Here is a 22,570-nt window from a genome sequence, read left to right on the forward strand (position 1 = left end):
CCTAACCAGCTACACCATAAAGAGGTTGAGGCAGTAGGCAAGGTCAGAAGCACATCCAAACAGTGATTTTCTTGGCTTCCCTTAATACAGATTTGCTATAATGATTTCTTTCTTTTGGTAGAATATCACATACTTAGATTGTATATAGTAGCTTCAGCAGCACAAAGTAAGAATATTATTCAGTTTCTCATCTGCTCAAATGATTATAAAAACTCAATGCATACATTGTGCCAAAGTATATGTTTTCAACTTATTGTTGACCAGAAGTAGTTTTTAGTAAATTCTTATGTTCTTGACTTAAATGCCAGTCTAATTTGGTAATTTAAATTAATAATAGATTTTAAATGTTGCAAATATACTTTCAGGTAAAATATGTTCCAGCTTAATTTTTTTTGCATTGGCTATATGCATTTTATATGAAATGAATTTCATATAATCCTATAGGAATTTTATGCTATAAATTTTATGCTAAAATCTATACAACAGTTTTAATGCTATGAAGACATAAACCCATTGAGCCATTTCTTAATTCCTTGTATTTGTACTAGAGAAATTATAAAATGCTATCGTTTTAGTCAAAAATATAGTGAAGAGGCCGGGCGCGGTGGCTCACGCCTGTAATCCTAGCTCTCTGGGAGGCCAAGGCAGGCGGATTGCTCGAGGTCAGGAGTTCAAAACCAGCCTGAGCAAGAGCAAGACCCCGTCTCTACTATAAATAGAAAGAAATTAATTGGCCAACTGATATTTATATGTAAAAAATTAGCCGGGCATGGTGGCGCATGCCTGTAGTCCCAGCTACTCGGGAGGCTGAGGCAGTAGGATCGCTTGAGCCCAGGAGTTTGAGGTTGCTGTGAGCTAGGCTGATGCCATGGCACTCACTCTAGCCTGGACAACAAAGTGAGACTCTGTCTCAAAAAAAAAAAAAAATATATATATATATATATATAGTGAAGAGTTAATTAATCCACTAAGCATCTGTGCTTTTCCTTCACACATTGCTTTGATTGCAGTATAAATGTTGTCATTCTTGGGCTTGATTTATGGAGAATCTTTGTTCATTAACCTTGTCTCACTGTCCTGATCAAGACTGGATGCTTTATGTTTATGAGAATTAGGATTTGTCAGTTCTCTCCGATTATTGTCTTTAGGAGCTTTGTATTTCCTCTTAGAAAGCAAAAACAAAACAAAACAAACAAAAAACACAGCCTGGATTTGCTCTAAGGTTTTAAATAAAGTACAAAGAAATGAGGGGTACATTGCCAAATCAGTATAGAGTACCTTGCAAAGATTGTAGTTTTAGTTTCTTCTGCCAAAAACAAGTTCCTGTGCTTGTTTTTCCTGTCCCTGTAGAAGATAGTAGTCAGTCTGTATCCCGTATACTTTTATTTTCATTTATTTATATCTTGTTCCAAAAAAGAATTTAAGGCAGCTGTGTAAAAGTATAGAAACCATATAGTAAGATAAAATAAATTTAAAACAGGAAGAAAACATAATAAAGAAAAAAAAGATGGAACTAAGAATAAAAAATTTACTTAGAGACAAGAGCGAGGTTACTGGATAAAATACATGTGATTCAGCCTTGTATTTTTGCTGTTGATGGACCACAGATTTAACTGTAAAATTTCAAGCAGCCAGTGTAAAGAGTGAAACAAGGTAAGTTGCATGCTGTATTTACATTATGACCTAGGAAAAGTCATTAGTGAAATTAACCATTTATCTAATTTCACTGCAATAAATATAAACTTTTTTATTGTAGGCAAGTGAACAGGATATCCTTAAATATCTGATTAAATGGGGAGAGCATCAGTTGATGAAAAGAATAGCAGATAGAGGTAAGCTCAGAAAATTGGCTTGTGCTAATTAGTTTGTGTAAGTTTGTGATGGTTCATACTTTCCCCAAAGCTTACTGAAATGCGTGCTACACATCAGTCTTAAAAATTGACACTATTGCCTGGTGAAAATAGAAGCTTTTGGTAAAATCCTTTAGTGAGGGGATATAGTTTGTAAAAAGTAATCAGAAAATCTTATTTTGCAACTTTAAAAGGATACTCTGTTGTTCTTACAGAACTGATTCATGAAAATATTAAAATGAAAACTTTTACATAATGATTATAGTGTTACAGAAGGATATTATTGATGAAAGTGTTCTGGAATTAGATCATCTTGGTGGTTGCAGAACAATGTGAATATAGTAAAAGCCACTGAACTGTATGCTTTAAAATGTTTCAAATTATGAATTTTATGTTATGTGTATTTTACCTCAAAAAATATGAATATAAATGAAAAAGCATATTTGTTTATTTTTAATTATTGTGGAAGGTAAAAGAGAAATAATACTTCTAAATGACCTCCAGCCGGGGTCACTACAGAAGAGAGAGAAGGATCATATATAGAAGAGTGGGTTTTCAACTTCAGACACTTATGACTCTGTAGCAGTCTTTTATTTATGTCTGGGCTTAGCTCACTCACCTGTCCTCCACTCATACATTATTGTGTTACATGTTGAACCCAAATCAAAAAAATTTAATTAGAAAAATTAAATACAGATTTCTCTTTCCTGTCATTTTTCAATAAATATATCATTGATCTAAAATTTACATATCACAAAGTTCACCTCTTTAAAGTGTTCAAGTCAGTGGTTTTAAGTAGATTTACAGAGTTGTTCTGACACGTTTTTAAATATATAAAAATTTTGTGCTAAACCTGCCTTCCAGCTTTCTTACAATGTTTCTTTAATATGCCAGTAATCTGGCTGGGTGTGGTGGCTCACACCTGTAATCCTAGCACTCTGGGAGGCCCAGGCAGGATGATTGCTCAAGGTCAGGAGTTCGAAACCAGGCTGAGCAAGAGTGAGACCCCGTCTCTACTAAAAATAGAAAGAAATTAATTGGCCAACTAAAAATATATAGAAAAAAATTAGCTGGGCATGCTGGCACATCCCTGTAGTCCCAGCTACTCGGGAGGCTGAGGCAGAAGGATTGCTTGAGCGCAGGAGTTTGAGGTTGCTGTGAGCTAGGCTGACGCCATGGCACTCTAGCCCAAGTAACAGAGTGAGACTCTGTCTCAAAAAAAAAAAAAGTAAAGTAAAAGCCCTTGGTCAAACTAGATTTTAATAGATTGTCATCTTTTCTCCTTTGAGCTAGAATACAGAAAAGAATACTTTATTGAAGAATAATCATAAAAGAATGTTATTGTACTGTTAACACCATGGTTTTTCTTTGTCCAAGAACATCTCTATTAAATAAATTTCTTATGAAAGAATTGATTTATAACCCTTTTTAAGTATTATAGAGTGATAGTGAAAGTATATGTACTGGAGAAAAAAGTAAGCCTATCTCTGAACATTTGGATTTAGTTAGAGACTTTTCATTTTCTGTCTCATAGAGCCAAATTTACTGAGTGGCACTGCCCATAGTGTGAACAAAAGAGGTGTAAAGAGACGAGACCTGGACATGGAAGAGCTGAGAGAGATCCTTTCTTCTCTCTTACCTTTTGTGCGAATTGAACACATCTTACCTATAAACAGTGAAGTCTTAGGTGATACAGTAAGTGTTTTTCTTCATTATCCACTTCATGAAAAGAAAAATGCCAGGCTTATCTCTCTTTTCTTTATCTTTGTAAATAATTTCTACTACTAATCAAGTATTGTGAAGCTGTAAATTCCATGAATACAGAGACTGATGTCTGTTGTGTACAGTGTTGTGTCCCTAGAGAGTTGAGTGGGTCAATAGGTCTGTCTTTTAGAAGAGTATCATTTCTAGGGGAGTTAATTCAGTCATTTATCAGTATAGATCAGAAAGGAAAAGGTAGATATTACCTTTGGAGACTCTTCAAGAAGAATAAATGAATCAGAGAGTGACGGAGGGAGATTGGTTCAATACAATTCAATATAAAAGGAATCAATGGACTTTCTGACTGTATTTCAGACCCTGGTGAAAATTAATAGAGCTGATCATGTTACTTTTATAATTTCTTTTAAATGGTGAATTTTTTAAAAGCTAACAATTGGGGCCGGGCGCGGTGGCTCACGCCTGTAATCCTAGCTCTCTGGGAGGCCGAGGCGGGCGGATTGCTCAAGGTCAGGAGTTCAAAACCAGCCTGAGCAAGAGCGAGACCCCGTCTCTACTATAATTAGAAAGAAACTAATTGGCCAACTGATATATATATATAAAAAAAAAATTAGCCGGGCATGGTGGCGCATGCCTGTAGTCCCAGCTACTCGGGAGGCTGAGACAGAAGGATCGCTCGAGCCCAGGAGTTTGAGGTTGCTGTGAGCTAGGCTGACGCCACGGCACTCACTCTAGCCTGGGCAACAAAGCAAGACTCTGTCTCAAAAAAAAAAAAAAAAAAAAGCTAACAATTGCTTGTATTAGTGGATAGGAAAAAAAATCAACATTACAAATATTCTTCATAAATTAGTTTCTAAATTTAATGTAATGCTTATGGAGATCATCATAGTTTTTCAATTGCACAGAAACATTATAAAAGTCACCTGTAACAACAAACTGTAAAAAAAAGTGTTTTTTAAGTTCTCCGATAATGACATAATGAAGAAGGGATAACTCTTCTAGAGTGTAGGCCCTGCGTGGTGGCTCACGCCTGTAATCCTAGCACTCTGGGAGGCCAAGGCAGGCGGATTGTCAAGGTCAGGAGTTTGAAACCAGCCTGAGCAAGAGCAAGACCCCGTCTCTACTATAAATAGAAAGAAATTAATAGGCCAATTAATATAAATAGAAAAAATTAGCCGGGCATGGTGGCACATGCCTGTAGTCCCAGCTACTTGGGAGGCTGAGGCAGCAGGATTGCTTGAGCTCAGGAGTTTGAGGTTGCTGTGAGCTAGGCTGACACCATGGCACTCACTCTAGCCTGGGCAACAAAGCGATACTCTGTCTCAAAAAAAAAAAAAAAAAATGCTAATGTTGAATCTGTGGTGCTAGCATAGCAGACAAGACAGAATAGTTCAGAGAAAGGTTTTAGTTAATACAAGAATTAAGCATATAATAAACAAGCTATCACAAATCAGTGTGGTATGGGATTAGCTGATTAGCAGGGGAGGAGGAACTTCATTTAAAATTGAACCATCATTTCACTTGCAGACAAAATTAATCACTATCAGATTGAAGAATTACATGTTAAATTGAAAATAGAAAAATTAGAAGAAAACAATTAAATATGGAATCTATGATGAAAAAAAATGTTTAGTCTCACTAGTAATCACACACACATGAAAAGAAAGCAAAATAAAACATCAAGTCCAACCTGGGCAACACAGCAAGACCTCCAACTCTATAAAAAAATTTTAGTGAGAAGCGGTGGTGTGCACCTGTAGTTTTAGTTACTGGGGAGGCTGAGCCAGGAGGATCACTTGAGCCCCAGTAGTTGGAAATTGCGGTGAGCTTTGATTGCACCACTGCACTCCAGACTGGGCAAAGAGTGAAATCCTGTCTCCAAAAAAAAGAAAATAAATTTATCATTTTGTCACTTATTATGCCTACAGTAAATTGTAGTGTGACTACTAAACAGAATATCTTGCAGCCCTGAACAATGCTTATAAGGACAAATATAACACCATGGAAAATGCTGATGATGGAATATAACTGAAAGAAGGAGGATACAAAATATGTATTTTTATGTATTCTAGAATTCAATTGTATAAAAATCCATTTCAAAAGACTGGAAGGACATATATCAACAATTGTAATAGATCCATTGATTTTTTCATTGTTTTCTAAATGCTAGATAATGCTATACTTTACTAGTTAAAAATAATTTTAACTAACACAGCCATTAGATGTTTATTATATTTAACAAGAATAATATTGGAGAAATAATTTTTGCTTTTGTTTAAAACCTAGGACTCAAATCACATTCAATACTGTATTTAGTTTAGGAAAATATTTTAGAACTTTGGCTACAAAATATATATCTCTGCTCTTAATGCCATGCCTACTAAATAATGAGTCCCCAGTAACAGTTTGCTGACAATGGCTGTTAACCTTCATGCTCTTAATATGTGCTAAGCACTGTGACAAGTGCTTTTATCTGTATTGCCTTCATTTAATCTTCACAACCACCTTAGGAACTGCAGGTACTTAATTTAGATTCTCCTAGTATCAATCAGGAAACAATAGGGTGACCACATTCAGTTAGTTTTTCAGTAGCCCACCTCCAGGGCCATATAGGTGCCCTTAAAGTAAGGCCCAGGAAAAATGAGATGTCCATGGTCATATGACTGTTAAATGGGGGAGTTGGGGTTTGAATCAAGTCTGCCTTCCCCTGTGCTAGCCTGCCTATATCCTTGTACTGTAGATACATGCCCAAGTCAGTGGTCTCATTCTGTCTTGGGTAGAGGGGGCAATGAGTGGGGATGGAATCAGTTCCCTAGATGAGGAAGGAAAAAAATTTTGATTTATAGGTACAAATATGTTTATCTTAGTAGCATTATAGTAGCATTATAAACGCAGATCTCTAGTTTATCTAAAATAAATTTTTTTTAAAGATGAAAAGAGGCTTGATCAGTACTCCTCCATCAGATATGCTTCCCACAACAGAAGGTGGAAAGTCAAATGCCTGGTTACGGCAAAAAAATGCTGGCATATATGTTCGTCCTCGACTGTTCTCTCCCTATGTGGAAGAAGCAAAGGTAATGATGACTATTTGAAGATAGTAGACTACTTTATTGTAAACCATATGCACAAAGAGGTTTATTGTAGTATTATTTAAATATTTGGAAATATCCTATATTTCCAGTAATAGGGAAAATGAAAATAAATTCTGGTTAGACTACTTAACAAAATAGTTTTCTGAAATGTTTAATTATCAAGCATGTTTTTAAAACTTAGGTCATTAAAATGCATTATATCTTTTTCTCATTTTAGTTGCCTTGCAAAATGTTAACTTAATTACCTTGCTAATTGTTATCATTTTACTGAAATAGTTGTCAGTATTTTGTCATCTTGGGAATGGTAAAAATGTTCTGAAATAAGATTGCACACATTTTTGTCTTCTGTGTAAATTAAAGGAATACCATGATCTCTTCTACCATATTTCTGTAATAGCTGACTGTTGGGAATTGTGTTTAGTTTTAGAATAAGTACACAAACTAAGAATTCAGGCTTATTAATAAATGGTTGGCACCGTATATTCTGTAACATAAAGAATTCTTAAAGAAAATACAGTAATATAAAATAGAAATATTATAATTTTTATTAGATGTGTTCAGCCATAAGAACTTTTGGGTGGCCTTTCGAGGAACTGACAGTCTTTAAAAGTAAGAAATTGGCTGGGCACGATATAGCTCATGGCTATAATCCCAGCACTTTGAGAGGCCAGGGCAGGAGGGTTAGTTGGGGCCTGCAGTTCGATACCAGCCTGGGCAACCTAGTGAGACCCCATCTCTGCAAAGAAATTTAAAAATTAGCCGTGTGTAATCGTGCATGCCTGTAGTCCGAGCTACTCAGGAACCTGAGGCAGGAAGATCACTTGAGCCCAGGAGTGCAAGGCTGCAGTAAGCTATGATCGTGCTGCCGCTACACTCCAGCTGCCCTGTCTCTTTTTTATTTTTAAAAAAAGGGAGAGCCTCATTAAGCTTTCTAAAATAAATCTATCAGGCAAATAGTGTGTTTCGGTATAGAATTAAGGTGTCTTACATTATCTCATTTTTATTGCCAGAATTCCTAGTTTAAGATATATGGAAGGATTTGTGAGCAGTCTGTTTTATTGACTAGGTTGTTAATGTACCTCTAGTTAAGTAGTTGACATTTTAAAATAGTTCTAAAGCATAGGAGAGAAGCAGAATGATTGGGTCTGTTTTTTCTCAAATAAGTGCAGTGCTTAATGTTGCTCAAACAGCTGAGGCCTTCACAAAGGTCTAGTCTGGTGATAAATGGTCTTTGATATACTAGTCCTAACCTCCATTTCTTCTTTCTCAAGACTGGACAGCCAAAAGCTAATCAGACATTCCTCCAGAATGTCCTGGTTCCTCAGGTGGCTGTGCCCAACACCTAAGGAGATAATTGCCCCCAGTAAATATAAAAAATGTTTATACATTATCTCATTTTGGTCATTCTGCAGTTTGGTGAGACAGATTCACCTGAGACTAATTTAGCAAAATTAGATTTATTTATAGGTCTTAAATTTACTCTGTTTTTAATATTTTGTATTTTTAAGATAATAATCTTCTTCCAAGTGTGATTTAACACAGATAAAGGTAGACTGATTCTGTTAATACTAATTTATTATTTCAGTCAGTGCTAGACGAGATGATGGTGGAACAAACAGATCTTGTGCGTTTGAGAATGGTTAGAATGTCCAATGTGCCAGACACACTCTACATGGTCAATAATGCCGTGCCACAGTGTTGTCACATGATCAGCCACCAGCAGATCAGCAGTAACCAGTCAAGCCCTCCTTCAGTTGTAGCCAACGAAATTCCAGGTAAGGCAGTTTATTAGGCATTATATTTAAATGAATAACCTTATCATTTTTTGTAATTGCTGATGTTTAAACCCCCTTATATAATTCTCTCCATGTTTCAATACCCTTTATGCATTGTTCTCCTTAAAGAATTAATACTTATAGGCTAAGGTTTTTGTTTTATATTTTATTTTATATCAATGAGTATATACAGTTTTTCAGTTTATTGTAGGTTTTCTCATCCTTGGCCCTATTGGCATTTAGAGCTGGATGATTCTATGTAGAGGGAGCTGTCCTGTGCATTATAGGGTGTTCAGCCACATCCCTGGCCTGTACATACTGGATGCTAGTAGTGCATGCACACTCATGCGTGGGCACACACACACCCCTTTGTGATAACCTTTTGGAAGTAAGAAAAACTAGAGTGATCTGATGGACAGAAATACATGGCTCTTGCCAATTACTATTGCAAGATTCGAAATAAAAACCAGGAAACTATAGCAGTGGAAATAGCTCTATTTATTTCTGCTTATAAATGTTTGTTTCAATTAAAGATAAATAAAAAATATAATGACATTTAATTGAATGCATATGTTTTATTCTGGGACAAATGTTTTTCTTCAGTTGTTTCCTTATCAGATTTGGCCACCATATGTTTACTTAAAATACATATTGGATGAAAATATAAAAAGAAATATTTCTTGAGCTGTTTTATACAGATTTTGAAGCTTTGGTAATTAGCACTGTTTTTTAGGCTTGAGTTAATGTGATTGAATATCAGCATAATTTAATCTTAGAACCCAATCTCAGGAGCCCAAAGACATTCACAAGTATGCTCAGGCAAATAAGCCTTGTGTCTCTGTTGTTTAGCTAGGGGACACAGTCCTATTATGTTGTCCTAGGTTCTTCTCACTTCCTTGCCCACACTCTAATGAAAGGCTCTATAGCTTTTTGAAGATTTGTGGGCCCATATCCTGGCTCTGTTACTTTGTATGACTTTGGACAAGCTATTTTCTTGAACATTTCCTCATCTGTAAAATGGGAATAGTATCTCCTCTCAAGAGTTATTGTGAGGATTTAATGAAGTACCATGAGTAACATGCTTAGGAGTTTGCCTGGCACAAAGTAAGCATTCAATAGATGCTAGCTCCCCTTTCCCTCAAAAAATAATCATCAGTCACAAACCTAGTCAGTTTATCTCATAAATATTTATAGACTTCATCCCCTCTTCTCCAGCCCTACAGCACAGCCTTAGTTCAGATTCCAAACCAGTGTTCCTTCTCATCTTCCATTCTGCTCTTTGCACCAGGGGTCAGCACACTTTTTCTGTAAAGGCCAGATAGTAAATATTTTAGGTTTTGTGGACCATGCAGTCTCTGTTGCATCTACTCAGCTCTCACGCAACGGCCGTAGACAACACCTAAATGGGCCGGGCGCAGTTGCTCACGCCTGTAATCCTAGCACTCTGGGAGGCCAAGGAGGGTGGATCGCTCGAGGTCAGGAGTTCGAAACCAGCCTGAGCAAGAGCAAGACCCTGTCTCTACTATAAATAGAAAGAAATTAATTGGCCAATTAACATATATATAGAAAAAATTAGCTGGGCATGGTGGCGCATGCCTGTAGTCCCAGCTACTCGGGAGGCTGAGGCAGGAGGATTGCTTGAGCCGAGGAGTTTGAGGCTGACGCCATGTCACTCACTTTAGCCTGGGCAACAAAGTGAGACTCTGTCTCAAAAAAAAAAAAAAAAAACCCACCTAAATGAATGGGTACAGCTGTATTCCAGTAGAACTTTATTTACAATAGCAGACAGTGGGCTTGATTTAGCCTGCAGGCCACAGTTCACCTCCCCCTTTGTACACTAGTGTCAGAATATACCAGATCACAGCTCTGGTCCTATTGTCCTCCTGCACGAGTGACTACCTATTGTGCACAGGATACAATTTAAATTCCTTATCCATGGTCTGCCTCTACCAATCTTTCCAGCCTCTTCTCTTAATGCTTTTCCTGCTTATATCTCTGAACCCTTAAGTTCTCCTGACTATACCAGGTACTTGTATCATGCTTTCTCTTCCTGCAAGTTTTATACGTGCCCCGTCCTTCTGCTCAGAAAGCACTACCTATCTGCCTACCCTCACCACTTTCTTTGCCAGTCTGGTTTTCCCTTATTGAAAAATCAGGATTCACCTTGTCTAAGAAACCTATCCTGCCTTCCCCCAGTCTGGGCTGGGTGCCCCTTCTTCCCAATGCTTCAGTATCCTTTGCATATTTCTCTCTGTGAGTATTTATGACCCTGTGCTGTACTTGTTTACTTAATTCACATCACTAAGCCATAACTTTTTGAGGACAGGGATTGTGTTTTTCATCGTATGCACCCTAATACCCAAGTCCAATCCTTGGTATGTAGTCTGGACTCAAAAACTTACTTGATGTAATCCTAGCAAGGCAAGGCAAGAGGATTGCTGAAGGCCAGGAGTTTAAGGCCAACATCAGCAAGAGTGAGACTGTCTCTACAAAAAAACCAGAAAAGTTAGCTGGGCATGGTGATGTGGATCTGTAGTTTCAGCTACTTGGGAGGCTGAAGCAGGAGAATCGCTTGAGCAGGAGTTGAAGGTTGCAGTAAGCTGTGATCATGCCATTGCACTCTAGCTCGCGTGACAAAGCAAGACTCTGTCTCAAAAAAAAAAACTTATTTGAACAAAAGAATGAATATATTAAAAACTTAAAAAATTTCCTGAGTTTCAGAAGAGAATACGTACCAGTAAAATTTTATCTGAGCATGAACTAAAATACGGCTCAGGAGCCATTTGATATGATCAAGAGCCTTTTGGGCACAGTGAAATTTTAAAACCTTTAAAAATAATTAGAGGTATATAAATTGCTATGTTGTGGGAAATTAAAATGCTATCTGAAAAGTTTATAAGATTCTAGTACAAAACACAAGCTTTTTTCCTTGCGCCCACTGGGTGGTCTTCTGTGTAGCTCAGGAATTTTGCCTGTACACTGTTTTTCTCCTTCCAGTTCCTCGTCTCCTCATTATGAAAGACATGGTCAGACGACTGCAGGAACTTCGACACACCGAGCAGGTGCAGAGGGCCTACGCGCTGAACTGTGGGGAAGGCGCCACTGTCAGCTATGAGATTCAGATCCGAGTACTAAGAGAGTTTGGCCTTGCAGATGCTGCTGCAGAGCTATTGCAGGTAGGAAACAACATGAAACTATTTAAAGTAGGGAGCCTTGCCCATCAGTTCAGCGGTGTTTTAGACATCCTGAGAAGCCCTCAGCTTGCTTCTTTTTCTTCATGTGTGCTCTTTCACTGCCTCTGGTATCTTTGATAACCTGCAGACCCCTCCTGGTGAGAGGCAGTGTGGTGGACTGGCACAGGTCTAAAATGAGATCTGGTTTTTATCCTATCTCTGCTGCTTACTAATCAGTTAATTAGGAATGAGTTACTTAACCACCATGAGCATCAGTTCCCTTACTTGCAAATGGATTGTTGTGAAGATCCGAGGTGCTACATATAAAGCAACTGTGTATCTGGTGCATAACAAGCATACAGTGGTGACTGCTAAAAAGCTCCATGGTGTGTATGCCCAACAGAGATGGCAGAGGAAATAGAAAATTCTGAACTTCCTCTGCTCTCTTTGCCTAGTTTGGTCACTAGGTTTCAGGTTTGGTCTACTGCCATACTTACAGATCCCTTCCCCTTTTTCCCTCTCTCCTCCCCTTAAAAGAAATTTTTTATATGAAAGTTCCATCTCAGGCATGAAAATCAAGGAATGAGTGCTTTTTTTTTTTTTTTTTAAATCTAGCAAAAAAAGAAAAACTTCTTCTAGAAATAAGCAAGAGCAATAGCATTGGTTTTGCAATTAAGAGAGAATTTATAAAGTACTCTGATCATAGCCACTAAATCAGAGTCTTAAATAAAATATAATTTCAGGCCGGGTGTGGTGGCTCACGCTTGTAATCCTACCACTCTGGGAGGCCGAGGTGGAAGGATTACTCAAGGTCAGGATTTCAAGACCAGCCTGAGCAAAAGCGAGACCCTGTCTCAATGAAAAATATATAGAAAAAAATTAGCCAGGCTTGGTGTCGCATGCCTGTCGTCCTAGCTACTTGGGAGGCTGAGGCAGAAGGATTGCTTGAGCACAGGAGTTTGAGGTTGCTGTGAGCTAGGCTGATGCCATGGCACTCTAGCCCAGGCAACAGAGCAAGACTCTGTCTCAAAAAGAAAAAAATAAATAAATGTAATTTCATCTGGTCAAGTGATTCAAACATTTTTTTTCAGCAAGGTGGGAGGATTGCATGAAGCCAGGAGTTCGAGACCAGCCTGTGCAAGAGCAAGACCCCGTCTCTACAAAGAATAGAAAAGTTAGCCAGATGAGGTGACATGTACCTTTAGTCCCAGCTACTCAGGCAGGAGGATTGCTTGAGCCCAGGAGTTTGAGGTTGCAGTGAACTGTGATGCCACTGCACTCTAGCTCAGGCAACAGAGTGAGACCCTGTCTCAAAAAAAAAAAGAAAAGAAAGAAAGAAAGGTCTTGCCACTGACTCCAAACTCCTTTAGCTTTTATTAAAGGGTAATGTAGTGTGGTGTTTTTCAGTAAGGCAGCAAGCCATTTTAGGTTCTTGATTTTCTGTTTTTGCTATACTTTACATCCTTAAAATAAATAGTCTGGTTTTCTACTCATTTCTTTCCCCTTTACCATTCTAAATTCAGTCATAATTTGATATCTTAAATTGTTTCAAAGTAAGTATTCTCATATAATGTTTACCAAAATATTAAACTTAGTCATGTCTAATGGGTATGGAATAGTGTTTTGTAGTCTTTATTTCAAAGCATGTACAAATGTTTTGTCAGAAATTTTCTAGAAGATCCTCAGTTGTATGCCTTTTCTTCCTTTGGTGTTTACTATTAATCTTATGTTCTTAGACAAGACATGTTTGAATTAGTTTAAATTAACCCGTTTTTGCTTTATCACTTAATCTTAGAAAAGATGACCTACTTGCTACAATATTTGATGGAGCAGCTCTCCTCGATAGCTGTGTCTTAGGCTACATAGGCTGTACTCTGCCCCTTTGTACTATTATTAAGGTCATTTTTTTCTTGGGCATCTGGCCTAGAGAATATATTGTGCCTTTTACTCTCGCAGAATGTGGTTTTCTTAGGTAGCTCACTTAATCACTCAGCCTGTAAATTTCTATTGATGAAATCTGCTAATAAATGTCCTTTTTTTTTTAATCTTTCTCAGAATCCTCACAAATTCTTTCCTGATGAACGTTTTGGGGATGAAAGTCCACTCTTGACAATGAGACAGCCTGGGAGATGTCGCATTAACAGTACCCCTCCTACAGAAACCATGTTTACAGACCTGGACTCTTTTGTGGCCTTCCATCCACCCTTGCCCCCTCCACCGCCTCCCTACCACCCCCCAGCTACCCCAATCCACAACCAACTCAAAGCAAGCTGGAAACAGAGACCTCCCAGTCAGCATCCTTCACGTTCATTTTCTTATCCATGTAATCATTCGCTGTTCCACTCCAGAACAGCTCCTAAAGCTGGCCCTCCCCCAGTCTACTTGCCGGGAGTTAAAGCAGCACCACCTGATTGTACCAACACTGCAGGACTGGGGAGGCAAACGGTGGCTGCTGCCGCTGCTGCTGCTGCCGCTGCCACCGCCACCTCAGCATCAGTAGCATCTGAGAAACAAGTGGTAAGTCAACACTGAAGCAACCTGCCTAAAATTAAAGTTTATGGAATATTAGAAGAAATTACCTTGGCCCCAAGAACCCCACTGGGACTCAGCAGTGCCCAGAAGTGTTGCTGACAAGCTGAAAGCATAGACTTTTGAGGGGTGGAAAAAAGAAAAAAAAAAAGCTAGTGTAGGTGAGTGACAAAGGACAAGAGGAGAGAGGTGTAAAGAATAAGTGTCATTGAGTGTCTTCCTTATCGTATGTTCATGTGCCAGGATTAGGAAGGAGCAGGGTTACTGAGCAGTGCACAGGGATATGCCAGTTTCATAATGTTCTGTTCAAGGGCATGTTTAGAATCTGTCCCTAACTTCTATTCTACTCTTCTGTAGAATCTACTGTTCTAGTGAATGCCCTGATGGGACAAGAACAGGAAGTTACTTATAACTAAGTATAGTATACCATTAGGAATAATGTGAAAAAGACTCCCCAATCCAAAAACAGGCAGAAAATGAGTCCTCATGCATGCTTCTGCTCTCACAAGCTCATCTATCTGTCAGAGCACATGTTTGACAGTAGGTAGTAAACTGAGAGGATTCTTTGCTTGAGTTTGCATTGCATTAGAGATTGAACTTCTGTAGTACTTTTCTGTAATACATTTGAAAAAAAAATAGTGATTTTTAAGTCTTCCTACTCAGTCACATGCCATCAGTAACATTCAACACAGAGAAAAACAAGGCTCATCTGTTCACAGAAGCTTCATTAAAATATGGCTTATTGGAAGCTCTGGACTAGCATACACCTCAGGTCAAATTACGATCCTGCCTTATCTTCTTATACCTGTCTCCCTGCGGTCCTTGCTACCCCCTACCCCAGAATAGCAAAGATTGTTGGTGGTTGATAAACCAAATTCCAATCCTATTAGCCTGGCCCTCAGTTCTACAGTTACAAAAAACTCCCTTTAAGGTAATTTATATGTATGTTCATTGCAGTCTTGACTATGTAATGAAAATTGGAAATAACCTAAATGTCCAACAGTAGGAGAATGATTAAACAAGTCATGGTTCATCGATACAATGGAAGTTTACATAATAATTTAAAATGGTGATCTGAAAGAAAATTTAGTGGCAGAATTATATATACATTAAATTTTGTAAAAGTTAATATAGCAAAGAAAAAAAAGGTGAGAAAAAGACCTGAAAATGCTAATAGTGTTATCTCTGTAGGGAAGGTTAGGGGTTTTGTTTTGAAGAGGGGGGCTTGCCTTTATAGTTTTTTGTATTTTTGTAATTCTTAAAAATACATGTGTATTACTTTTATAAACAGAAAACAAAATCAGTGAACATCATATTTCAAAGAGGAATTCGTGAGCCTTTTTTGAACCCTCCTGCCCTTTTTGTCTCTCTGCAGCGAACACAGCCTGTGCTGAATGATCTGATGCCAGACATCGCCGTGGGTGTATCCACACTGTCACTCAAGGACAGGAGGCTTCCAGAGCTTGCTGTAGACACAGAATTAAGCCAGTCAGTTTCTGAAGCAGGACCAGGGCCTCCCCCGCATCTGTCGTGTATTCCACAGAGGCATACACACACTTCTCGGAAAAAACACACACTAGAGCAAAAAACAGATGCTAGAGAAAATCAGAAGGAATACCCAGATTTCTATGATTTCTCTAACACTGCTTGCAGACCTTCTACTCCTGCTCCTGGCAGACGCACTCCTTCTCCTTCACAAGGTGGATACTTTGGTCCTGATTTGTATAGCCACAATAAGGCATCACCAAGTGGCTTAAAGTCAGCCTGCCTGCCTAGCCAGACCTCTCCTAAAAAACAGGAAGAACCTAGGAGAGAATATCCACTTTCCCCTGATGGGCATCTACACAGACAAAAAAATGAGCCAATACACCTGGACGTTGTTGAGCAACCTGCCCAGCGGTCAGACTTTCCTTTGGGAGCCCCAGAAAATGCTGGTACTGGCACAACCCATGTCAGGGGACGAACCACAGTAGAAACTGACTTGACTTTTGGGTTGACTCCCAACAGACCTTCACATTCTGCATGTAGCTCTGAAGCTCCAGAAGAGAGATCCAGAAGATTGGCAGATAGTGAGTCCCTGGGCCATGGAGCTCAGAGAAACACAGATTTGGAAAGGGAAGATTCAGTAAGCAGAGGAAGGAGGTCACCAAGCAAGCCAGACTTTCTCTACAAAAAGTCTGCCCTCTGAAAACAACCTTCAAGTCGTCTGTGCCTGAGATGTGAAACATCCCATTCTATGATGTAACCCAACAACTTACCAGTTTATCGATGCCAGCTGATAACTCAGTTTCATATTACTTTCTAGTTTTTATGTGTATATATGTGTTTATTAGACATGGCATGCTAAGAGGGGTTTTTTGTTTTAATGCTGCATCTGTCTATTTTGTGTTTGAACAATTGTGTGGGGAAGCATTTTTAAGAGCAAGCAAGCTGGCACTTTTTTTCTCTTTACAAATGGAATTTTTTTGCACTTGTACTTACTTTATCTGTATTGATTTTATATCAGTATGTTAAACTTTATTGCCACATTTAAAGGACTGTATTTTCATACTTTTTTGCATTTTACCTTTCATCTACCAATCCATGTGCATTGGATTGCACACTAAGATGTATTTTCTTATGAAATAGTTCTGTGTTTATTTTTTAATTATAGAAATTCCAAAGAACAGCACATCAAAATGCTCCTCTCTTTTCAGTAATTGTTTTAGTTCAGACATCTTACTGTTCAGTCTCCATAAATCTCATGTCATTTCTCTTTAATAAGTTCTGGAAGCTGGTCTTCACTCCCCCAGCAGGAGTCCAATCAGGGTCCTGCAGTTTGCTGGTTCAATTAAGAACAGGAAGGAGGGAAGCCTTTTGTCCCAGGCTCACTCCATTGCTTTATTCACTACGTGGGCACTGTCAGAATCCCTGCAAAGTCTGGTAGTGGGGATTAGAGTGTCACTAGATGAGACATTATCTTTAGAGATTGGATCCTTGGCATTACAAAGCAGTGGAAATAGTGAAATAACTTCAAGGTCGCACTGATGGGATTTCAGGTCCTGAGCGTCAGCTCTCAGCTGTGATGTTGAATTGACTGCTTGCTGCCTTCAGTTGTCTTGCTCTCTAGGGAAAAAAAAACAAAAGGGCTTCAGTCTTATAGATGTTATTTGGTGTTTGTAAGCATATGTTTTCTTTCAAATGTTTTTCTAAGTATGTCTGCATCTCATTGTCCTATACGAAGTTGTTGTATAATGCATAATGCTTTGTCACCAAAAGAAAAAAATTATTTTCAGTTAAACACTACATGTCCTACTTGAACTCCACTAGGGACGCTGGTTTGGCATTTACTGAACCACTGAGCACATGGGACCTTTTAAGATCCTCTCCCTTGGAAGGGCAATGTGTGAGCTAAGGACTGTTTTTTTCTTACTCTCCAATGTAAATATATTAGTATTTGGGTTTTGAAATCACTTCAACATTATTTGAGCATTCACTTTGTATTTTTACAAGCATACACACACACACAGCCGTAGCACTTAGAGGAAAGAGACTTTCTGAACATTCCCTCACATGAAGGATATTTGGGAACCTCTTTTCTATGTATGTATATATATATAAAACTATGAATCACTCACACTCACTCTAAAACTATGCAGGGCTAGGGAGCCTTTACAAGCTACCATATAAATGAATTACATGCACTTTGAAGTAAATAGGTTTCTATTGGGTGTCAACAACTCTGATTTCTCCCGAAACTGTAGTTTCTCTTAAAGTCTTTTCCTACTTTACCCTGTGGATACACACTCAGGAATAATCTGACATTTTTTAAAAATCCTAACAGTAGATAGTCTCAAAGATGGGAACTTGTCAGTATGTCTGTACGCACCGCAAACTGCCGCCACTTGTTCTGCTGCCTGACTAGTTAGCTGCTGCTAGTGCTCTTGTGATGCTGGTGACGGTGCAGACCAAGCTCCCAGTCTCCCAGAGTTAACACTCGTCTACTGTAAGGTTGGCTACACATCACCTTTGGGGCTCTTTTTTTAAGACAGAAAAACATAGGACTCTGTTCTCATTTGTAAGAGGTTGAACTTTCATAATAGTTGATGGTGTCTTTAAAAGCCCAGCCTCAGTCTGTCTCTCTTAGAAACAAGAATTGTTAATTCCATTATATTCCTTAATATGTATTTATATATATGTTTGTTGACATAAATTGTTTTGATATAGTTTTAAATTTCTGTTCCGAATCAGACTATACTGTGCTAGCACTGCAGATAAGAATGAGTAGCCCTAATTTGGATGGGGGAAAAAACTTTCTCATCTCTGACCTGTTTTGTTCTGTTGTTTGTTGTTGTTGTTGTTGTTTCCCCCAAATGTTAGAACAGGGCTGTTGATCCCACACATTAATTTTTCTGAAAATTCATGAAGTATTCTTTCATTCCCTAAAACATAATTATAAAAATAAGTCACCACTCTTATTATTATTTAATTTATGAAGTTCGCTTTTTATGGTTTGGTAGCTTACCTGGCTAAACTATGTGTATAGAGGGAAAACTTGCTTTAATCTGTGGGGTTGTGGACTGAGGTGACTTGCAGAAGATAAACAAATGTGGGTTTTGTGTGCATTAGGGTGGTAGGTGTCAGTGAACTTTTAATGTATCTTGTGAAGTATGGTTAATAGGGTAGGTTGAATAGCCATGTGCCTCTGGCTTTTGAACCCATCTATAATATAAATCTTTTTTAATGCTGTACTAAGATAAATGTGAAGTCTGAGCGAGGTTGCTCTCAGAAGAAAAAAAAAGTTGTATGTATAATATAAAATTTAGGCCATGGGAACTGGCATTTTACTTGGTATAGAAATTTAATGAGAACCAAATCACAAAAATACCAGATCTCCTTTTGAGGCCAAGGACAATCAGGCCAATCAGACAATCACCATTTCCGGTGCCGCTGTGTGTTGAGGTTAGAGAACTGCCATTCAGATGCTAGAGCGGAAAGAAAAGATTCAAGTCTTAAAGATGTTGTTGGTCTTTCTCCTATGTTATTGTTTTTGTTTTATGATCTTGGTGAATAATTTAAGTTCAGAGTCACCTGTGACTCCTGAGGGGAAAAAAAATAGCAGCATTAAAGGCAAAAGTTATTGAAAAAATTGCTTAAATTCTCCATGCCCATTCTCACATGCCCCCTTTAGCTTTATTTCTAGAAACCCTGGACCTTGGCCAGCCTGATGTTTCCATAACCCATTAGGCTTTAAGGATTTTTAGTGAGTTTTTTATATTCACATCTTTTTGTAAAATTCTCTGTGAAACTTTACCTAATTCTCTTTTTTGCTTCCTCAGAAACTGTTTTTATTACACTTGTCATCCTTAATTGGGCTTTCTTTTGATTTGTTGTTCAAGTTCTAGCAGGGGGCATAATAACGTACCTTTGAACTGAGACGGTGGTGCGGAAGGTAGAGAAGCAGCGGCGAACTTGGCAGCAGCAGTGGCGCTCCCTGAAAGCTGACCTCCGTGCGTCAGTCTCTGACGGGCTGAAGGGTTAACATTTCTCAGTAACTCCCCAGCAAAATAAATATTTTCTTATAATGTTGAATTTGCCTTTTAGGGAAAAATGTGTTTCATGAAATACTTGTAAGATACTTATTTTGCAATTAATTCAGAAGCATTCATATTTTTATGTTAGGGCTGAATTCAAAGGGAAATGCTTCTTTGACTTGTTTTTAATTGTTTGGTTGACTTTCAGCTTTCTGTAGTTACTGTCAAAGCAGCAGTAATGGGTGCTACTCCCGGTTCTGCGATGGTTTACTTTGCCTACTAAGTGATTTACTTTAAAACCTCATTACAGATAATCTTACTAAAGAGTTACCATGCACTCTGCTAAAAGGTGTTTTACTGTTTTCCATTAACACTATTGTGTATGAACAATGTTTTATGAAATGTCCTTTTTGTCCTGTAGATGGCCATAGCTGTTATGTAGTTACCATATTGGCAATCTTTTGATTGTTTTTTCCTCTAGAAAACCCTCAGACTGTGTGTCAATTTTCCATATTCTGAATATTATAATGCTGTGGCCGTTTCTGTAGAAAGATTACTTGCAGATGTGTGTCTTGGAAATAACCTCTTGCGTTTGTGTGTTTACGTGAGTTCTAAGAGGTCAGATAAGCTCTGGAAGATTCATGATATATACCTGCACGTGACTGTGTATCTGAGTCACATGGTCAGGCGGTATGGAATCCTGCTCTTAGATCAGGTGGCTGAAAGATAAGGGTTCTTGAACTCCATTTGCTGTGTATGTACCACATCTGTACTTCAGAGAGGTGACATCTTCTATACATTTCCTTGTGGTTGTGCTGTTATTGGTATAAAGTCAAGTGCCTTCAATGCTAAAGGCTCAGAAATTTTTCTTAAACTGATTTCATGTCCTATGCAAGTGTTTTCTACAACCTGCATAACCAGTACTTTGTAAAACTTGTTTACGCTTCAATTGTACATAGTGATTTTTAAAGAAATATATAGTATTTTTATTTAGGTACCTCCAAACTTGAATTCGTCTGTGTGAAGCATTGTAAAACGATACATTTCTCTTTTGAGTACCATTACAGTTGTACAGAGGTTTTCACTGGTTCTATTTTTCTACTGTTACTGATAAGCATGTAACACTGACTTTATCCTACAATATAGTTGGCATTTCAAATAAATGGCTTGTATAGAACCTGCTGAGTTGGATACAGTCTGTTTTAGCAGTGTAGCATACAGTCTTCAGTTAGAGAAATGATTGTACCCTTCGAACTAGATTGGGAGTTTTCTAGCTTGATTTCCTCTGTCTCTAGGGTTTCAACCAAAGGCATTTAATTTTTATTATTATCATCATAATTTTCTTAGAAATCACACTTTTATTCTGAGTCATCAAATTCATTATTTTTTATTTCACTGAAACATTTCTGAGAGATTTTATTTTACAAATTTGAGCAAAAAGTTACTTGCACAGAACAGGGGTCTCCAGACGAAGCTCAACATAGCACCCAGGTGAACCAGGTACCTGGATGTGTCCCGCTATTCAGGGACCTCGAAGTGTCAGAGACCTGGTGGCTTACATTCTGAGCTTTCTTTCTCTTTTAAACTCAGGCTTATTAATATTTTTCAATTTAAAAGGGAAATGGGGTCATCTATAGTCTAGGATTCCGAAAAAGCATGCAAAATGGGAAGTTTTCTCATTTTCATTTTTAAAAATTGCTATAAAATAGCTCCTATTTTAAAAGTTTGTTTCCATCGTTTCACTGGTAAGTTCTGTCCTAGCATTTCACTCTTCATGCCTCACTATGGAATAATCTTTCTATATTTTGTAACCATCTTAGTTCTAACAGAGGAGTGTCAAGATAAAATCCAAGGTTTTTGTGGGTGAGCTTCATCTAAAAAAGAAAAGTGTATAAATCAATGTTTATTTCTGTACTTCTGGATTATCCCTGGAAAAACAAAGTCAGGGAGCTCTTCCCTAGCCACATTCAGCCGTAGCTCTTCTCAATACACTAGGAAATATTTCTATAGTCCACACTTCCCAGGGTCTATGAGTGTGGAGCAGCAGACAAAACAGACAGGTACCTGTTCTCAGAAACTTTAAACTCTAGTTGGAAATACTTTTGTCCTAAAGACAATCAAAATAGCACAGGGCAGTTACCATGGCTGAGGAGAACCCTGGTTTGAAATGGTCCAGGAATGAATGAGTGGGAGGAGGAATGCTAGAGTCAGTGCTAAGCACTTAGTGTGTTGTTCTTTAATCCTTCAGTGAACTAGGTACTGTTATTTGTGCCAGTTTACACAAAGATGCAGAGCACTTGGTCCAAGGTACACAGACAGAAAGTTGGCAGAGGTTGGGCTCAAACCCAAGCAGCCTGGCTCCCGAACCCAAGTCCTCAACCACCATGTGCTGTGCAGCAGGAGGTATGGTGGGGCGTTCATTTGTTCCTCCAGTCGGCACTCAGCCCCGCTAGAGACCAGAGCAGCTGTGATGAGCAAGACCGGCACAGTCCCACTCGACATTTTAGAGTTTCCAAGAAGAAAAGACTGAATCACCAGAGGTAAGGCTGGGCATCTATTATTAATAACTGGCCTCAGGGGTGGGAAGACAGCATAGTGTTGGAGTGACCTTGAAGGTGCAGGGGAAGGAAGAGTCAGGACAATGGGCTGAGAAGGGGAAAGAGGGGTTCCAGGGAGAGGCAGAGCCTGGAAGGAGCTCAGCGCAGTCAGACCTAGCCTCAGGCCTGAACTTTCCAGCCCTTATAAGGCAGACTAAGGATTTTTAAGTTGACGCCAACGGCAACCCGTAGCCAACAAAGAGGGTAGATTCTGAATTTGATGAAGGGGCAATATCTACATGACTTGGTGACTCTTTGCACGTGGGAAAGGAGGAAGAATCAGATCTAGGAGAAAGATCATGAGTTTAACGTTGGTCATGTT

General features: G+C 38.5%; 1 protein-coding gene across 1 annotated transcript in view; it reads left to right on the forward strand.

The window, feature by feature from the left end:
- Nucleotides 1-20,826, forward strand: part of BTBD7 (BTB domain containing 7) — an 84,863-nt gene extending 64,037 nt beyond the window's left edge. Inside the window, exons 5-11 of the mRNA XM_076003754.1 lie at nucleotides 1,757-1,832; nucleotides 3,385-3,545; nucleotides 6,500-6,643; nucleotides 8,247-8,436; nucleotides 11,434-11,612; nucleotides 13,665-14,126; nucleotides 15,514-20,826. Of these exons, the coding sequence (XP_075859869.1) occupies nucleotides 1,757-1,832; nucleotides 3,385-3,545; nucleotides 6,500-6,643; nucleotides 8,247-8,436; nucleotides 11,434-11,612; nucleotides 13,665-14,126; nucleotides 15,514-16,326 (2,025 nt within the window). The 3' untranslated portion in view covers nucleotides 16,327-20,826. The remainder of the gene's footprint in view (nucleotides 1-1,756; nucleotides 1,833-3,384; nucleotides 3,546-6,499; nucleotides 6,644-8,246; nucleotides 8,437-11,433; nucleotides 11,613-13,664; nucleotides 14,127-15,513) is intronic.
- Nucleotides 20,827-22,570: the final 1,744 nt, after the last annotated feature.

The sequence above is a fragment of the Microcebus murinus genome, chromosome 6, assembly GCF_040939455.1.
Source record: "Microcebus murinus isolate Inina chromosome 6, M.murinus_Inina_mat1.0, whole genome shotgun sequence".
NCBI lineage: Eukaryota > Metazoa > Chordata > Mammalia > Primates > Cheirogaleidae > Microcebus > Microcebus murinus.